At 38.8% G+C, this 17823-nt stretch overlaps 1 protein-coding gene across 3 annotated transcripts in view; it reads left to right on the plus strand.

Annotated features, from left to right (window-relative positions):
* brinp3b (bone morphogenetic protein/retinoic acid inducible neural-specific 3b) overlaps nucleotides 1-15250 on the plus strand; it is a 68089-nt gene extending 52839 nt beyond the window's left edge. For 2 of the 3 annotated variants that reach the window (XM_002660710.6, XM_021466751.2), the window contains 4 exons: nucleotides 529-634; nucleotides 917-1153; nucleotides 5684-5906; nucleotides 13868-15250. In XM_002660710.6, coding sequence (XP_002660756.1) covers nucleotides 529-634; nucleotides 917-1153; nucleotides 5684-5906; nucleotides 13868-14984 — 1683 coding nt within the window. In that variant the 3' untranslated portion in view covers nucleotides 14985-15250. Of the gene's footprint in view, nucleotides 1-528; nucleotides 635-916; nucleotides 1154-5121; nucleotides 5234-5683; nucleotides 5907-13867 lie in introns of those variants that run through there. The other variant, XM_073923047.1, reaches the window with a different exon arrangement.
* Nucleotides 15251-17823: the final 2573 nt, after the last annotated feature.

Consider the following 17823-nt stretch of genomic DNA (forward strand, 5'->3'; position numbering starts at 1 on the left):
CAAAAGCCCGACCACTTCTATTTACAAATACAAGCACAACCGTTTCGAGATCATTTCTGGTTAATGATGTCAAAATTCATTGGTATTTTGGAATGGCTGTGTGAATGGCTCTTTCCGGAAAAATTCCAGAGCATCCTTGCCTGTGTTGAACTTACCGGTAAAGTCGTTCCAGAAATTTTCTCAATATTTACCGGTATCCCTGTGTGAAAGGGACTACTGAGACCCCCTGCCGCCAAATTTCTAATGGTTTTGTTTCAATGCAAGTTTTTGTGAATAACATTACATCTCTTCTCGCAGCCGTCTCTCTCATAATCTCTAAGTGAGCCAATGATTTTAACCATGACTGTAGAATCTGACAGAATGCATCAATACACGTTCCACCCTGTCTTCCCGCTTCAGAGGGTATTACATCATCACATTGAATAACTCTGTTTGTTTTGAGGCACTTCAGGGGATCTTTACCAATCGCTTCAATCAATTGATGAAACAAAACTAATAATTGCTTATATTGTGTCGCTCTCTCTTCAGGTAACCGAGACCAGGACCGGCCCTTTGGGCTGCAGTAACTATGACAACCTCGACTCTGTCAGCTCTGTTCTGGTACACAGCCACGAGAACAAAGTTCAGTTGCAAGGTAAAAAAAAAAAAAAAAAAAAAACCCTCATCCCGACACGACTCTGAAGTGTTTCCTGAGGTCGCGCTTGTGTGATGAGCCATGGCCATTACACGATCAAAGCCGTTGTCTAATTAGCCTGCTAATTATACACAAATCTTGAATGCTGAGAGTTGACTGTGCCTGCTAATTAGATTAAAGGATTTAGCATCTGACAAAAAGCAGGAACCACCGACTTCCAGCCATGGAAAAAGAAGAGGCATGTGTGGTCTCTCTCTCACCCTCCTGTGTTTCTCTTTCCAGGACTTCAAGCTATTCTGCCTGCTTATTTAAGGAGCGGCTTTGTTCAGGCCGCCTTAGGCTACATAGGCTGCAATGCTGAAGGCCAATTTGTGTGCAAAGACAATGATTGCTGGTGCCAATGCGCTGCAGAGTTTCCTCAGTGTAACTGCCCCGAGGCGGATATCCACTCCCAGGAAAGTTACCTGGAGCGCATGAGGGACGCCTGGAGGCTGGAGAACCAGGAATTTCAACACTCAGGTGCCAAAATGTCTAGCTTTTCTCTTTTTCCCCGTGGAGCATTTTCATACATACACATGAGGTGCAGGGGTTCCCGTTAGATTGTTAAACTGCTTGGCTAGTTTTAGGGTAGTTTGAGACATTCTTGGTCAACCTACTTTAAATCAGGATTGACTCGTTAGAATAATACATATTGGAAAAAAATGCACAACCAACTGGGATAGATGGATGAAATTATAGATGTTTAGAGATGGATGGATGGATGGATGGATGGAGTGGACAGACGGATGAATTGAATTATCCTTCTGTCCACTCTAATAGAAGATCCAAACTCTATGTGGGCAGAGTAATACAGAAGGGTGAGGAGGCTGAAGGCTTGCTGTTTTTTATATTTAATATTTAAATAATATTAAATAATAAATAAATAATGCATAATAACTTAAATAAAACTTTAAAAACAAAGACTATTGGATTAAGATTCATAAGAAAATGCAATTTCAACATGTCTAACCTAAAAGTTACTTGTCCGTCATTTGTAATTGTACTTTTTTTACACCATTCCATGTAAAATGAATTGTATGAAACCGACCAATCAGAATCAAGTATTCTACAAAGCCATGTGGTAAACTATAATAGTATACAATTTAGCAAAGAACACATTACAAGACAGAAACGTGCACTCTTGTCCACTTGAAAGTACATCACGCAGCAGCTAAACACAGACTAGATGCAACAATTAGCAGATCAAGTCTCATCCCGAAATTACATTGTCAAACCAATGCTTGAAAATGTCAATAACAACAGGCGTACAGTTGATTTAGAAAGGGAAGAGAAAAAAAACTATTCAAAAATATGGTTGGTAATGAGAAATCATAAGATTTGGCCTGCATGGCTCGATTTTTTGTGTGTGTTGTGTTTGTTTATTCTCTATTCCGCTGTGTCATCCTGCGCTCATACTCACAGAGGGAGGCAAAAACACACAAAACTGAGATTGTATGTATATATATATATATATATATATATATATATATATATATATATATATATGTGTGTGTGTGTATTTGCTCCATCTTTACTCTCGACAGCACATCAGCTACTGAAGCTCACAAATTTTTGGTGGTTTCACAACCCTGCCGTGGGTGCAAATAGCTGTACGCTGTGTGGGAGATGCTATTTGCACCAGAGTACAAATAGACACTTTGTATTTAAAAATAATTGATAAGATTTTGAGAAGAAGTCAGCATGAATGCAAAGCCAAAACATGAAGAACATTTGACTTAATGCTTATAGAAGATTCTTTTATCCAAAGCAACATGCACAAATATAATAGAGCAATTCAGACTTGAGCAGTCAATCATGCCAGATTTAGGGGGATATTTTGATATGTAACATTAGTGTATTTCATTTAGAAGAAAGGGTTTCTCTTAGCTTTTTTATGTAGTTTTGCATACAGGTGACAGTAACTACGTTTCCAACCAACTATTTTTATGCACTTTTTGGATATGCGCATAAAACAAAATCGATAAAATTTCTATTCGATAAGAAAAAATGCACATAAACTACGATGAAAACACTTTTACTGCACAAATTCCAGTTTGCACAAAGGTCATGTGATTTTGTTATAAGAAAGCATGTGATGGTAAAAATGTGTGAGAATAGACAAACCAGCAGGCTGAGGCAGGGGCGTATGTTTAGGGTGGACAGAGGTGACGCGTCCGCACCAATATCCACCGATTATTGAAATGTCCCCACCAATAATTTAATCCACTTAAAAAAAATATTTCCTACCATTTTGTCAAATTGCTTACCATACTATTTTAAGTTAAATGTATTACAGTTTTATAACTAATTAAAATTTTGAATAAAAAAATATCAAGATATATTTATTTTTAAATGCTAATGTATTATCATCTATCATTACATTTTTTTTTTTTTTTTAGAAATCTGTTAAAACTTGTTTTAAATTAAAAACTGAAGCCTACAGGCAAATAAAAAAACTGGCCAGAGCATTCAACTTTCCTCAGTCAGAAATTGGCCATTTGAAAAAGAAAAAAATGTAAAATATTAATAATCCAACTTTTGGTCTTTCAAACCACCAGAAAGCCATATATATGGTGGTCTTTCAAACCACCATATATATATATATATATATATATATATATATATATATATATATATATATATATATATATAGATATAAAAACATGGTTGATGTCAGGATTATTAGCCCCTGAATCATTAGCCCCTTTGTTAATTAGATAGACGTAACATCGTTTGGGAAATATTTTTAAAAAGAAGAAAAAAGGGGGGCTAATAATTTTGACATCAACTGTATATATATATATATATATATATATATATATATATATATATATATATATATATATATATATATATATATATATATATATATATATGTATATATATATATATATATGTATATATATATATATATATATATATATATATATATATATATATATATATATATATATATATTAGTAGTGGGCCGTTATCGACATTAATGCGAAACTCTTAACGTGCGATTAAAAAAAATAAATAATCGTTGTTAAGCTATTCTCAAAGTTGGGTTGGGAGCTGGGTCTATTGTATGCAAGCTATGATGACTTTCACCTTGATATTTTAGCGCGGATGTATACCTGACCGGTGAGCCGTCTGACAAAAAAGTGCCCTTCTGAATCAAATGAGCAGGATGCCTGACTTTTACTGCAGTTTGGCTGTTTCACTTTAACTCATGAACCTTTCATTCACGCCCCCGTGACTAACTGGGGTATTAGACGCAAATAAGGAGTAAGGACTGGTGAGAGTGTTATGGAATTTAATAACATACGCCAAAATTGAAAGAAAAAAAACTCCTGCATTTCGCAATGTGTGTTTGTGTGTGTGTGTGTGTGTGTGTGTAGTTTGATCGTTGTGTTTACTTCAATCATTCCACTAATATAAGCATATTCCACACCTTAATTCTATTTCTGTTTAGTTCAGTTTTGACTTTAGTCAGATTAAGGTGATCAAAAATCGCTGTTTGGAGCTTATCTAGGCCTACAGTTCAAAACTCATGTGTAACTGAATAAACAGTTCGTAAACACAAGTACATCTTATTGAACATCATTTATTTTCATCACCAATTATAACAGTAGAACAGTTTCTTAAGCAGTTTGTGATGCATTTTGGAAACAGGAGATGAGCCCCTGGTTTAATGCGCCACCTGGCTTGAGAAACCCGTTTTCAAAGACTTACTTTTAATCATTATTTAGGTGGCACACATATTCTGAATGCCTTCGACAGAATTCAAATGAGCCCTTTTAACCATTTTAATCTAGATTAATGTAGATTAATACCAAGATTAATTCCAAGATTGATCTAGATTTAAAAAAAGTATCTATGCCCACCTATAATACATATATGGCAATGTTGCTTAGAAAAGGAACACTGTGGAGCTGTATAAAACTAGTTATTTCATGCATTTTCCCCCCTAATTGTATAGCACAGGAGTAAATGTCCTCTGAAACACATTCGAGACGGATATAAATTTGATTGCTCAAACCACTTGAGGAGCTGATCTGAAGGTTTTTGAAGATTTAAATGTTTGCTTTTTAATCCCCAAAACACCTTTACCATGCTAATGAACTGCAAAAGCACATAAAACTTTCACAGTATTTTGTACTTGTTTTTATATCCCAGTGGGGACTTAAACCTGAATGCACATAAACTCATGGGGACTTGTGTCAAAACTGAAGTAACCATGGGTAAAAATGCTTATAAATCATAAAGAATGAAGTAGAAAATGTCAAAATGCAGACTGTTTTCTCTGAGGGTTGGATTTAAGGGCAAAGCTGGGTTAGGGTGGTGGAAAATATCTTTGTATAGTTCCCACCGGGATATATGTACAATTCTCTGCGTGTGTGTGTGTGTTTGTGTGTGTGTGTGTGTGTGTGTGTGTGTGTGTGTGCTTGTGTTGATTTAAGATTATGGGGTGGTTAAGTGCATAAGGAAGACGTGTGTTTTCAGCTGCTTCTTGAAAGATGTGATGGTCTGTGCAGTCGTTGGCAGCTCTTTCCATCAGAGAGGAACAGAAAGAGTGTAAGTGCTGAAGAGTGACGCTGTGCCTCTTTGCAAGGAAAATACAGGCCTTCATCTTTCAGTGACCTGAGCTGACAGGAGTGAGCATACAAGATACATTTGTTGCAGAGAAAGCTCTACTTAAAGTTTTTTTTTTTTTTTAAATATTAAGATTTCTGAGCCGTGTTCAATAATATGTCTTATAGTACGCGAAAAAGTGAATTGCTATGAAAATTGCTAACTCGTATGATTTTGTATGACTCCTATGGTTCCCACTTAGCCACCGTGACGCCCGTTTATGTATACTGTAAACAAATCTTATTTAATGTTGGTTAACTAATGTTAGCTAATGGGAACTTGTTGTGAAGTGTTGCTAATACCATGTATGCTAATGCTAGTAGGCTAATGTGGGAAATGTATTATGAAAATCTTCGCAAAAACACTGCTAATTCAGATCTCCCTTTTCATCAGATGAGTTCCAGAGTTTCATGGGTAAACTACCAACACAGAGCGCTCTTAATTCATCAAGAATCCAGCAGTTGTGGAGGACAGACAGCGCTCTACAGCAACGCTACAGGCAGCTAGAAAGCCGCATTAGCCTCCTGCTTTCCAAGACCCGGCGAACTGCTAACAAGCTCTTCAGCCTCAGCAAGAGATGCCGCACGCAGCCCAAAATAGTCTCTCTAAGGGAAAGGTAAGGTTTATTTATAGGCACACATTAAACTTGCGAATCCTAATTTTTTTTTTGTATAATTATGCAAGTTATGCAAATGAAGCTACATGAAAAGCTGCAAAGTTTTAGTCTATGAGGAATTCTGAATGTTTGTGCATCATTAAACTCTGTGGAAGTGTGAGGTTCATGGGGTTTGAGCTGAAACTGTGGGGTTTTTTTTCAAGCCATCCCATAGGAATGAAAAATCACAAATAAAGCATCTCAGTTGTTTTACATGAAGAGTAGCCTGGTTTCCACCCCAACGTGAAGCAAATCTATTAAAAGTTTGCAAGAAAAAAAGACAAATACACAATTAGGTGCACTTCCATCAAGTTTTTAGAGTGACCGACTGTAGAATTTGTAACCTAGTAACCAACAGTAAACAAAGCAAGAATAACAGAGGTTGTTGCTAGATCAGATACGGTTGCAGCCGAAAGTTTACAAGAATTATTTATATTATTTATTACATTTCACATTTATTGTATTTTATTATCATCTACCCTAAAACCAACCGTCACAGCAATGTAATAACAGTAATTGCACTGAATATTATTGATGTTTTTTATAAAATTACCCAATAAATTGTATTTTATTAATGCCTACCCCCACCCCAACCCTAAACACAACTGTCACAGTACTGTAAAAATATTATTTATTGTTATACAGCGTTACAAAAATGATGCTTGACCAATTTTTTTTTGTAGATTTTGCTATATCAGAGTTTATTCAGTGAATTTTCATGCTGTCATTCTTCGCATTCATTCTTTTTCAAACAAGTCCAAAACCAATCGCAAAACTCAAATTTAAATAATTGATTTTAGTTAAAGGTCGTTCCAAAAAGGGATACAGCTCCAGAAGTTAATGGGAAGTATGTATTTTATTTAATAAATTGCCCCAGTGATGTAGTGGTTAGTGCATCGACACATGCACTCTTATGCTTACGGTGACCTGAGTTTGATTCCTGCCTCACTGTCCTATGTCGATCCTTCCCCTCTCTCTTCTCCCCATGCTTTCCTGTCAATGCTCTATACTTTCCTATCCATATATTTTTCCCAAAAATAAGGAAAAATGTAAAATTGCCCATAACATTGTGTGTTAATAATGTCTGCCCCAACACTAAATCTACCCCTCACAGTAACGTAAAGAAAATAGTAATTTTTGTTATACAGTGTCATGCAAATTATTCTTTAATGATGTATGCATGCTTATGGATCCACAGCTGTATCTTTATTAGACTGAATTACTTACTGTCTTACTCCTTGGGCCGTTTATATTTAAGTTACTTAGCCGTACTATGTTGTCGTTTGGCGTCGTGGTGGGGCAATGAGTAGCACATTCGCCTTACAGCAAGAAGGTCGCTGGTTTGAGGTTCGGCTGGGTCGGTTGGCATTTCTGTGTGGAGTTTGCATGTTCTCCCTGTGTTCACGTGGGTTTGCTTCGGGTGATCTGTTTTTTCCCAAAAGACATGTGGTACAGGTGAATTGGGTATACTTAAAAATTGACCGTAGTGTGTATGAATGAGTGTGTATGGATGTTTCCCAGTGATGGGTTGCGGCTGGAAGGGCATCCGCTGCGTAAAAAAATATGCTGGATAAGTTGGCGGTTCATTCGGCTATGGCGACCCCAGATTAATAAAGGGAATAAGCCAGGGGTGTCCAAATTCAGTCCTGGAGGGCCGGTGTCCTGCAGGTTTTAACTGCAACTTGCTTCAACACACCTGCAAAGATGTTTTTAGACTGCCTAGTAAGAGCTTGATTAGCTAGGCCAGCTGTGTCTGATTGGGGTTGGAACTAAACTTTGCAGGACACCGGCCCTCCAGGACCGAGTCTGGACATTCCTGGACTAAGTCAAAATGAAAATGAAGGAATGAATGTTGGCGTTTCATAACATCTAATTTTTACGGGGTGGGTCGTTTGCCCAATGCTCAACCCCCAACCTGGAGGACCAGGACATACACACATACACTAAGAACAATTTAGCTTACCCAATTAACCAAAGTCTATGGACTGTTGGGGAAACTGGAGCACCCAGAGGAAACCTACTTAAACACGGGGAGAACATGCAAACTTCACACAGAAATGCCAACTGACCCAGCCAAGGCTTGAATCTTGCTGTAAAGCAACATCGCTACCCACTGCGCCATCGTGCCGCCTCCAGACTGAATTAAGGGAAATTTATTCAGAATTTGGCATTTCTATATCTTGTATGTGATAATTCAAAATACACATGTGAATGAAAAAAACAAAAAAAAAAAAAAACGGGTTATGGAAACCCTGATTGGAACTGATGGAATACTGATGGAGTTAAAAGGACAATAGCTTGAGATGTTTGCTTTGTCACTCACATTATAACAACTTGTCCACTTTACTAGGCAGACCTTTTTATGTGAGAATAGATCAATGCATTTAAGCATGTAGACATTGTCAAAATGATCTACTCAAGTTAAAATGTATAAGAATGTAAAAGAAAAGAACAAATGGCACTAGATATAGCATGACTGTCGAAGCAAGATGAGCTAGTCTGAGTTTTTCAAAAACTAGGCTTTTCACAAACAAACATCTCTAGGATTTAAAGGGAATGGTCTGATTTTTCTTTTTTTTTAAATCCAGTGAGAAGCAGTTCTCTAGCCAGAAACACCTTGTTGATGCCAGAGGTCAGAACAGACTGGCCAGACTGGTTCAAGCTAGTTGAAAAACAGCAGTACCTCAAATAAAAATCCATTACATCCAGAGATTACAGAGGAGAATCTCTAACATATAACATGTCAAATCTTGAATTAGATGGCCTTCTATTGCGGAAAACCCCACCGGGTGCCATTCCTTTTGGATAAGCAATAAAACGTGACGCTACTATGGGCACATATCTGATTGGTCTCAATTTCTCACATTTGTATTTTAGGGCCAGAATTTAGAAAAAAAAATAATATTAAATAAATCAGTTGTGCTTGTATTTTAATGTAATGCGAGTTATTTTTTTGGTACATTGTACATATTGTAAGCCTACCAGGGTATGGCGACAATATAAGTGACCAATGCCCACAGTGTACCCAAATCTAAGTGAAGTTTATTTATAAACTAATTTCGAGAGGATCACGTGCATATGATTGCTTGCAGCCGGTCCCGCATTATTCAATTTATGATTCACCAATCAGAAGATTCCTAAGCCACTATAAATACCCTAAGTTCCATATGACAGCCATTTTTGTTTTGAAGAATCCCCCATTCCACCCCTACTCCTCTTCGGCTGTTTCTCAATATGCGTTCTTCAGCGGTCTTGCGTCCTCGTGTTCTCGTGCAACGTCATCATCAGCTGCCTAAGTTCAGTTCCAATACTCAAGACCACAAGTACGGAGTACGCGTGAAACTTCCCGGATGTGTTCTTGACATCGAGGACGCACTGATGCAGACTTGAGCACCGAACTCGCTCTGGAAGTCCCAGAAGTCATTGCAACTGGAGGTGGGAAGCATTGCATTTTATTTAGATTTATTATTAAAGTTCAGTGATATCACTTATTTACCTCAGGACTTTCCCTAAATGAAACGGTGAAAGTATTACTATGGACATCTTAATAAAGGAATAAACACATTAAGGGTGTTTGTTTGCTAAAACTTGTTTTAAAATCTGTTTTATTTATATTGTGCAATATAGATTTATAATGTTTTTATGCAAAGTATATATTTTGAAAAGGGGAAAACAATAAATCGTTGAATGAAGGCTGTAATGTTTAAATAATTTGCCATTTAAAACACATGAAAGTCATGTGACCATCAGGAAGAACGCAGCATCCCATTTTTCAAAGGACGCGTTCTCTGCCCTCGCGGTCTCCTGAGTTCGTTCTTCCGAGGACACCTGGCAAGACCGGTCTCTGCGTTCTTGGAATTGAGAAACAGCCTTCCTTTCCTAGATGGGTGGCACGGTGGCCCAGTGGTTAGCACAGCACAGCAAGAACGTCACAGCAAGAACGTCACTGTTTCTAGTCCTTACCAAGCCAGCCAACGTTTCTATGCTGAGTTTACACGTCCTCCCAGTGCTCACGTGGGTTTCCCCCGTGTTCCCCAGTTTCCTCCCACCGTCCAAAAAGATGCAAATTAAGTTACTGACTAATCCGAATCGGCACCATAGACATGCTCCTAGTAAGTAGAAATCTCTTAAGAGCAATCACTATCTGTTCATTAGCTACTACAGCAGGGGAGTTCTCAAGATCTACCTGAGCTCAAACTCCCCTCTTGCCTTGCAAACGGGAGGAAGCCTCAGGCTCGAGGATCTAATGAGCTCAGGGCTCTCTCCCGGGACAGCATGCCAAACAAGCTTTATAATCAATCATCAGCTAAGTGTGAACTCTTGAAAACTACTTTCAGCTGAATAACGCACAGAGCATCTGAAAGCTTAAAAACAATAACGGTCCAATAATGCCTTAATTTGTGGACGATACATAAATTAAACAATTCAAACATCTTTTGTGCTTTGAATAGAGAACCTCTCAGCAATACAATTTACAGCTGGGCTTTTGAAAACACTTGGAAAGATTATTACACTAGTGGATTTTGATTTGAAAGTGCAATTGTTTAGCCAAGCTCGATCTCTAAGCGAATGTAAAAGACTAATGACTAATCCATTGTTTAACCACCCACTACAGCCTCTGAGGCTACTGCTGCACTAATGGATTACTTTTGTCCTGCCGGCGCTTTCAAAAACAGATATTAGCAGAGCTCAAGGTTAGAAACCAATTAGGACTGATGCCAAACAATGCTGTTTATTGTCACAGGTTGTTTTTTGCAAATCATTGCCTTATGATCTTTGCATACTAGGGATGTGCATGCCAGAAATGAGGTCGATGCGATACACATCTCGATGCATAACCAGCAAAATGATATAACAAAGATGCATAAGAAGTAGCTACTGATGCAATATGATACAGTTCATCCCTCTCATGGTACAGTACGATGATCCGATTCCAATTCAGTTTGATTTAACACAATGCAATTAGATTACCAATACAATGAAATCTAAAAAAAATTATGATATCGTTTTTATTGAGATCATGCAATTAATGCAATTGCTGATAATATTACCCCTGACTCTCTCATCTAGGCTAATAGTTTGCTAATATTATGGTCCAAAGCTTTTTAGTTTAGTTTTATGACAGTTTTACCTTTTATAGTTACAGTAGCAACAGTGCTGAAAGTTCTCCATTTATAGGCAGTCTTTCTTACAGTGGACACATGAACATCAGGCTTTTAGAGATGCTTTTGTAACCATTTCCAGCTTCTCTAAAGTGAACAATCCTTAATCGTTGGTCTTCTGAGAGCTCTTTTGTGCAGGTGTAGCGGAGGCCAGCTAGTGAAGTGCTGTGCACACAAACCTCACTCTTCTGACCTCTAAAGGTGCGCAAGCGAGACTATGTCTCCTTGTTAGAGCAACCAACTCCAATGCAAAGAAACACAAGTTCGATCCCAGCTCAGAGAGGGTTGGGTAATGTAGGACCAACAGATTTACATTGGTGTTGTAACGCAGATGAAATCGAAGTTTTAGGGAGGTGAATGTAGCAGAGGCCAGCTAATGAAGTGCTGTGCAGGTAAACCTCACTCCTCTGACCTCTAAACGTGTTCTAGCGACAGACGCTAGAGGCCATGGTCTTTAGTCTTCTTGTTAGAGCAACCGACCCCCCTGCAAAGAATCGCCAGTTCCATCACAGCTCAGAGCGGGTTGGGTAGTGTAGGACCAGCATAGTTACATTGGTGCCATTAACCTGGATGGAAGTAAGGTTTAGGGGGGGTGAGTGTAGCAGAGGCCAGCTAGTGAAGTGCTGTGCAGGTAAACCTCACTCCTCTGACCTCTAAAGGTGCTCTAGGGACAGACGCTAAAGGCCGCGATCTTTAGCCTCCTTGTTATAGCAACGGACTCCCATATGAGAATCGCTGGTTCGATTTCAGCTCAGAGCGGGTTGGGTAGTGTAGGACCGGCAGAGTTACATTGGTGCCATGACCCGGATGGAAATTAGGTTTAGGAAGGGTGAATTTAGTGGAGGCCAGCTAGTGAAGTGCTATGCAGGTAAACCTCACTCCTCTGACCTCCAAAGGTGTTTTAGAGACAGATGTTAGAGGCCATGGTCTTTAGCCTCCTTGTTAGAGCAACTGACTCCCATGCAAGTATTGTCAGTTAAATCCCAGCTCAGAGCGGGTTGGGTAGTGTAGGACCAGTGAGGTTACAGGGCAATGTTTACATTAGGCAATGTTTCTTGAGAACAGCAAAGTCAAAACTGGTGTGTTTTATAGGGCAGGGCAGCTTTAACCAACACATCCAAACTCATCACATTGATTGGTGCTTCATTTTGACTGACTCATTAGCTCCTGGAGAAATCATTAGCCTAGGGGTTCACATACTTTTTTCCAACCTGCACTGTAAATTTCTCCATGTTGTGTGCATTCATTCATTCATTCATTCATTCATTCTTTCATTCATTCATTCATTCATTCATTCTCCTTTGGCTTAGACCTTCATTTATCAGGGGTCATCAACATTTAATATTTGTTAAGTTTGTATAGTTTAAGCAAACTGTATTTTATTGTTGCGTCTTAGATGAAGATCAGAACACATTTTATGTCCAATCCAAATAATCCCAAAGGATTCACATACTTTTCCAGCAACTGTTTCTGAACAAATAGCAGAGCATTATAATATCACAATCTAAAACTGCATTTAAATCATAAAATGTAAAAATTAAGTAAAGAAAAAAATACTATGTTTTACCATGGATTCTATAAAAAACATTCAATAACTCATTAAGAGCTTTGGATTGTAGCTTTATATTTACCCTTTACTCAGAACTATTGCATTATTATATTTTTGGCACTCCATCTATTACAGTATGTGAGGAATTCAGCTTAAATTTAAAGGGCACCTATGGTGAAAAATCTACTTTTCAAGCTTTTTGGACAAACATATGTGTATATATAGTGTATAGACCATCATATTGGGGTGATATAAACACACCCAGTCTTTTTTTTTCAATTGAACAACATAAAAACGGTGGACCAATTAGAGCGGTTTTCAGACCGACCGCAACTTTACGTAGGAGTGCGGTCCCCCCGCCCACCGACTTCATCAGACACGCGCGTGTCAGAACAATTATAAAAGAATCCCGGTTTGTGGAAGTTAAATCAGGTTTAATTTGTACACTAGCATAACAGATATCCACACAGCACTGGAGGTTAGCCTGTATCCTGTCACATTTAAGTGCAAAAAGCGCGCTCTGTCTGTCTGTCTGCCTGCCTGCCTATGTGTGTGTCAGCTGCGGTGTGCATGTGTATCTGTGTGTGTGTGTGTGTGCGCGCGCCTGAACTTTGTAACGATATTTTTTGACTCATCAATGCAACTTCACAATACTGATTAGTAAAGATTAGTTCTTACTGTAGTATTTCTCACAAACGCTACGTGAGACGTTTTTCCTTTAAGTCTGTCTGTCGTCTGACGCAGCCGAGGGAGGAGATTAAAGCATGCGGGAGGGCACGTAGAAACAGTAGGCGAACTTGCCTTAAAGGCACAGCACAACAAAACCACCCCCTGCTGGAAATCAGCATAAAACAGCATCTTGTAAAAGGTATAATGAAAAATCTGATGGGTGTGTTGAGCTGAAACTTTATATACACATTCTAGAGACGCAAAAGACTTATATTAAATCTGAAAAAAGGGGTAACCTAGGTTCCCTTTAAAACATTTTACACAGATTGTATAGCTCATGAATTGTTTTGTACAGACGCCAATGTATTAGCCATGATGCATTACATTTAAAATGCCAACTTGTGTCCGTTGAACAGTTTTTAAAGCAATTTTTTAGTATTGTTAACTTTTATAACCAATGAACAGAGCAAGTCAGGGAATCTTCCCACCCCTAATGCATACATGACAAACCATAAACCTTATTTTCCCTTTTTTTTTTCCAGGCCTTTGAGCTACTGGCTGCAGTTCACCCTGTCCATCCTGTACTGCAGTGAAAACAACCAACTCGGATTTTACACAGAGGAATTACGGACTTGCGCATGTCCTTACGAGAATCCCTCTTGCCAGAGTGTCATCCCCTGTGAGGTGGGTGATGGCCACCGTTGCGCTTCTTGCTCCGTGGACAACCGTACTCGCTGCTCCAGCTGCAACCCAGGTTATGTTCTCAGTCATGGGGTTTGTAAATACGCAGTACCCAACCCTACCGACCACTACCTGGGATTTGAGACAGATCTACAAGACCTGGAGCTCCGCTACCTACTGCAACACAGAGACGGCCGCATCACAACACATGCAATTTTTGTCAGCAACGATGTGCGCCTCAACGTTTGGTTTGACCCATCCTGGAGAAAAAGGATGCTACTAACACTAAAAAGCAACAAGTTCAAATCTAGTCGTGTCCACATGCTCCTGGGCGTCTCGGTGCAGTTCTGCATGACCAAGAACTCCACCATTGAGCCTGTGTTTTCTGTCTATGTCAACCCTTTTGGAGGGAGCCATTCAGAAAGCTGGACCATGCCAATCAATCAAAATAGCTACCCAGACTGGGAAAAAACAAAGCTGGACATTCCTTTGGATTGCTTCAACTGGACCTTGACTTTAGGGAACCGGTGGAAGAGCTTTTTCGAGACCGTTCACTTCTACCTGAGAGGTCGCATTCGGACAGAGTCCTCTCAAGGGAATGAAACGGTCTACGTTGAGCCCCTAGAAGCAACAGATGCCTCTCAGAACTTTGGATACATGAAGATCAACAGCATGCAGCTGTTTGGTTACAGCATGCACTTTGACCCGGAGGCTATCCAGGACCTGATCCTGCAGTTGGACTATCCGTACACTCAGGGATCTCAAGACTCAGCTCTGTTACAGCTAATGGAGATCCGATATCGGGTCAATAGACTGTCTCCTCCTGGACCACTGCCACTAGACTTGTTCTCCTGCCTACTTCGACACAGACTCAAACTGTCCAGCTCTGAGGTACAGAGAATACTCGCCACACTACAGACTTTTAGTGCCAAACAGCCGTTCTACAAAGAGTACGAAGCTGCAAAACTTTGCAGCTAGAAAGCAAACCCATTTATTTTTTGCAATTGATGTTTTGCTTTACTCGCTGAGAAGTTAATTGAACTGAAAATTATTTTATGAGGGAGTGGGAGGGGGGTCAGTGTTGTCGCTGTTTGATATGAAGTCATTACTGTTCATAGACATGGTATATATTTGATGTCTTTGGTTCAAATAGTAGTTCAGATGAAACAAAGTTTTGCACAATTTTATCAACTCTGCCATGTTTGAATTAAATAAAGCGGGCAACAAGCTAGTTTAAAACAAAATTAATTTCTGTTGTGTTTGTGCCACGTTGATTGTAGCTGAAAGGATCCCAACTCTGGAAGAGATTATTTTAAGAACTTATTTAGCAAAATGTCAAAACATTTTCCTGTCACTTCAAAATCTATCAAACTTTGCAAAAACATCTCAACATGTCATTTTTATTAGCAAAGTAGAAGTAAATCTTACAGGACACATACTAATGACATACCAATCCATACTAGAAACATACTATCAAATCTGCTAAGTATAAGTAAATATTAAATTAATGCTAACATGCTAATTCATAATGGAAACATGCTAGCAACATGCTAATTCATGCTATTCATTCATTCATTTTATTGTCAGCTTAGTCCCTTTATTAATCCGAGGTCACCACTGCAGAAAGAACTGCCAACTTATCCAGCACGTTTTTACGCAGCGGATACCCTACCAGCTGCAACCCATCTCTGGGAGACATCCATACACACTTATACACTACGGACAATTTAGATTACACAATTCACCTGTACCACATGTCTTTGGACTGTGGGGGAAACCGGAGCACCCGGAGGAAACCCACGCAAATGCAGGGAGAACATGCAAACTCTACACAGAAACGTGAACTGACCCAGCCGAGGCTCAAACCAGCGATCTTCTTGCTGTGAGGTGACAGCACTAGCTACTGAGCCATCCCGTCGCCTTCTAATTCATGCTAATAACATGCTAATTTATGCTAGAAACATGCTAGCATAATGATAATTCATTCTAGAACCATTCTAATTTATTTTATCAACTGCCTAGCAACCACTCAGAATGCCTTAGCAACCCCTTGCAACACCTTAGCAACGGCCTAGCAATGCCTCAGCAACCACTCAGAACACCCTAGCAACACCATAGCAATGACCTAGAATACCATAGCAATCACCTAGCAACGCCTTAGCAACTGCCTAGCAATGACTGAGAACACCTTAGCAACCACCTAGCAACCACTTAGAACAACCTAGCAACTACCTAGCAAAACCTTAGCAACCACCTAGAACACCCTAGCAACACCTTAGCAACCTCCTAGCAACCACTTAGAACACCCTAGCAACTGCCTAGCAAAACCTTAGCAACCACCTAGCAACACATTAGCAATCGTCTAGCAAGGCCTTAGGAACTGCCCAGCAAGCACTCAGAACACCTTAGTAACTGCCTATCAACACATTAGCAACCATCTAGCAAGGCCTTAGCAACTGCCTAGCAACCACTCAGAACACCTTAGCAACCACCTAGCAACACCTTAGCAACCGCCTAGAAGCCACTCAGAACACCCGAGCAACCACCTAGCAGCACCTTAACAACCACCTAGCAACACCTTAGCAACCGCCTAGCAATGCCCTAGCAACCGCCTAGCAAGAAACATGCAAATCCATACTAGAAACATGCTAACATATATGTACTTATCTATGCCGACTGTTTCAAACTTCGTGAAAACTACTTCAATCATTTAAACTTTAAAATGACTTTCTCAAGCCACCATAACGTAACTAATTTTAAGTTTTTAAAGGGTTAGCTTACCTAGAAATGAAAATTCCTCTATCAATTACTCTCCCTCATGTTGTTTCAATCTCCCAAGTCCTTCATTCATCTTCAGAACACAAATAAGGATTCATTTAGATGAAAATCCTTGAGCTCTCTTACCCACCCCCGACAGCAAAAGTCCAGACACATTCAAAACATAATCAAAACACAGCATGAGACTTCAGTGATTCAACTGTAATCATATAAAACTCCAAGAAAACTTGTGTAAAAACAACTTGCATAGGATGATAACCGGTTTCAAGGTTTACAGAGGTTTACAAAAGTCAAGGGTTTAATACCACTAAAATGTGCTGTTATACCGTTTCTGAGGTATACAGTTGAAGTCAGAATTATTAGCCCCCCTTTGAATTTTATTTTCCTTTTTAAATGTATCCTAAATTATGTTTAACAGAGCAAGGACATTTTCACAGTATGTCAGATAGTATTTTTTTCTAGAGAAAGTCTTATTTGTTTTATTTTGGCTAGAATAAAAGCATTTTTTATTTTTTTTTTTTACATTAAGGACAAAATTATTAGCCCCTTCAAGCTATTTTTTTCGATAGTCTACAGAACAAACCATCGTTTTACAATAACTTCCCTAATTTTCCTAACCTGCCTAGTTAACCTTATTAACCTAGTTAAGCTTTTAAATGTCACTTTAAGCTGTATAGAAGTGTCTTGAAATGTATCTAGTCAAATATTATTTATTGTCATCATGGCAAATCAGTTATTAGAAATGAGTTATTAAAACAATTATGATTAGAAATGTGTTAAAAAAAATCTTCTCTCTGTTAAACAGAAATTGGGAAAAAAATAGAGGGGGCTAATAATTCTGACTTCAACTGTTAGTAGTTTGTTTTTCATGTATTTTTTAAGTGTTGTAAAGAACGCTGTGTTTTGGAAACTAAGGAAGAGAGCAGAACTCAATGATTTATTTTATTTAGCCTGACATGTTTACCATTCCGAAATATTATAAATGTTTCTTGAAATAAAATAAATTGTGTCTTGTTTTACAGAGACACTTAAAAAGAAC

This window comes from Danio rerio, chromosome 2 (genome assembly GCF_049306965.1).
Source record: "Danio rerio strain Tuebingen ecotype United States chromosome 2, GRCz12tu, whole genome shotgun sequence".
Classification (NCBI taxonomy): Eukaryota; Metazoa; Chordata; class Actinopteri; order Cypriniformes; family Danionidae; genus Danio; species Danio rerio.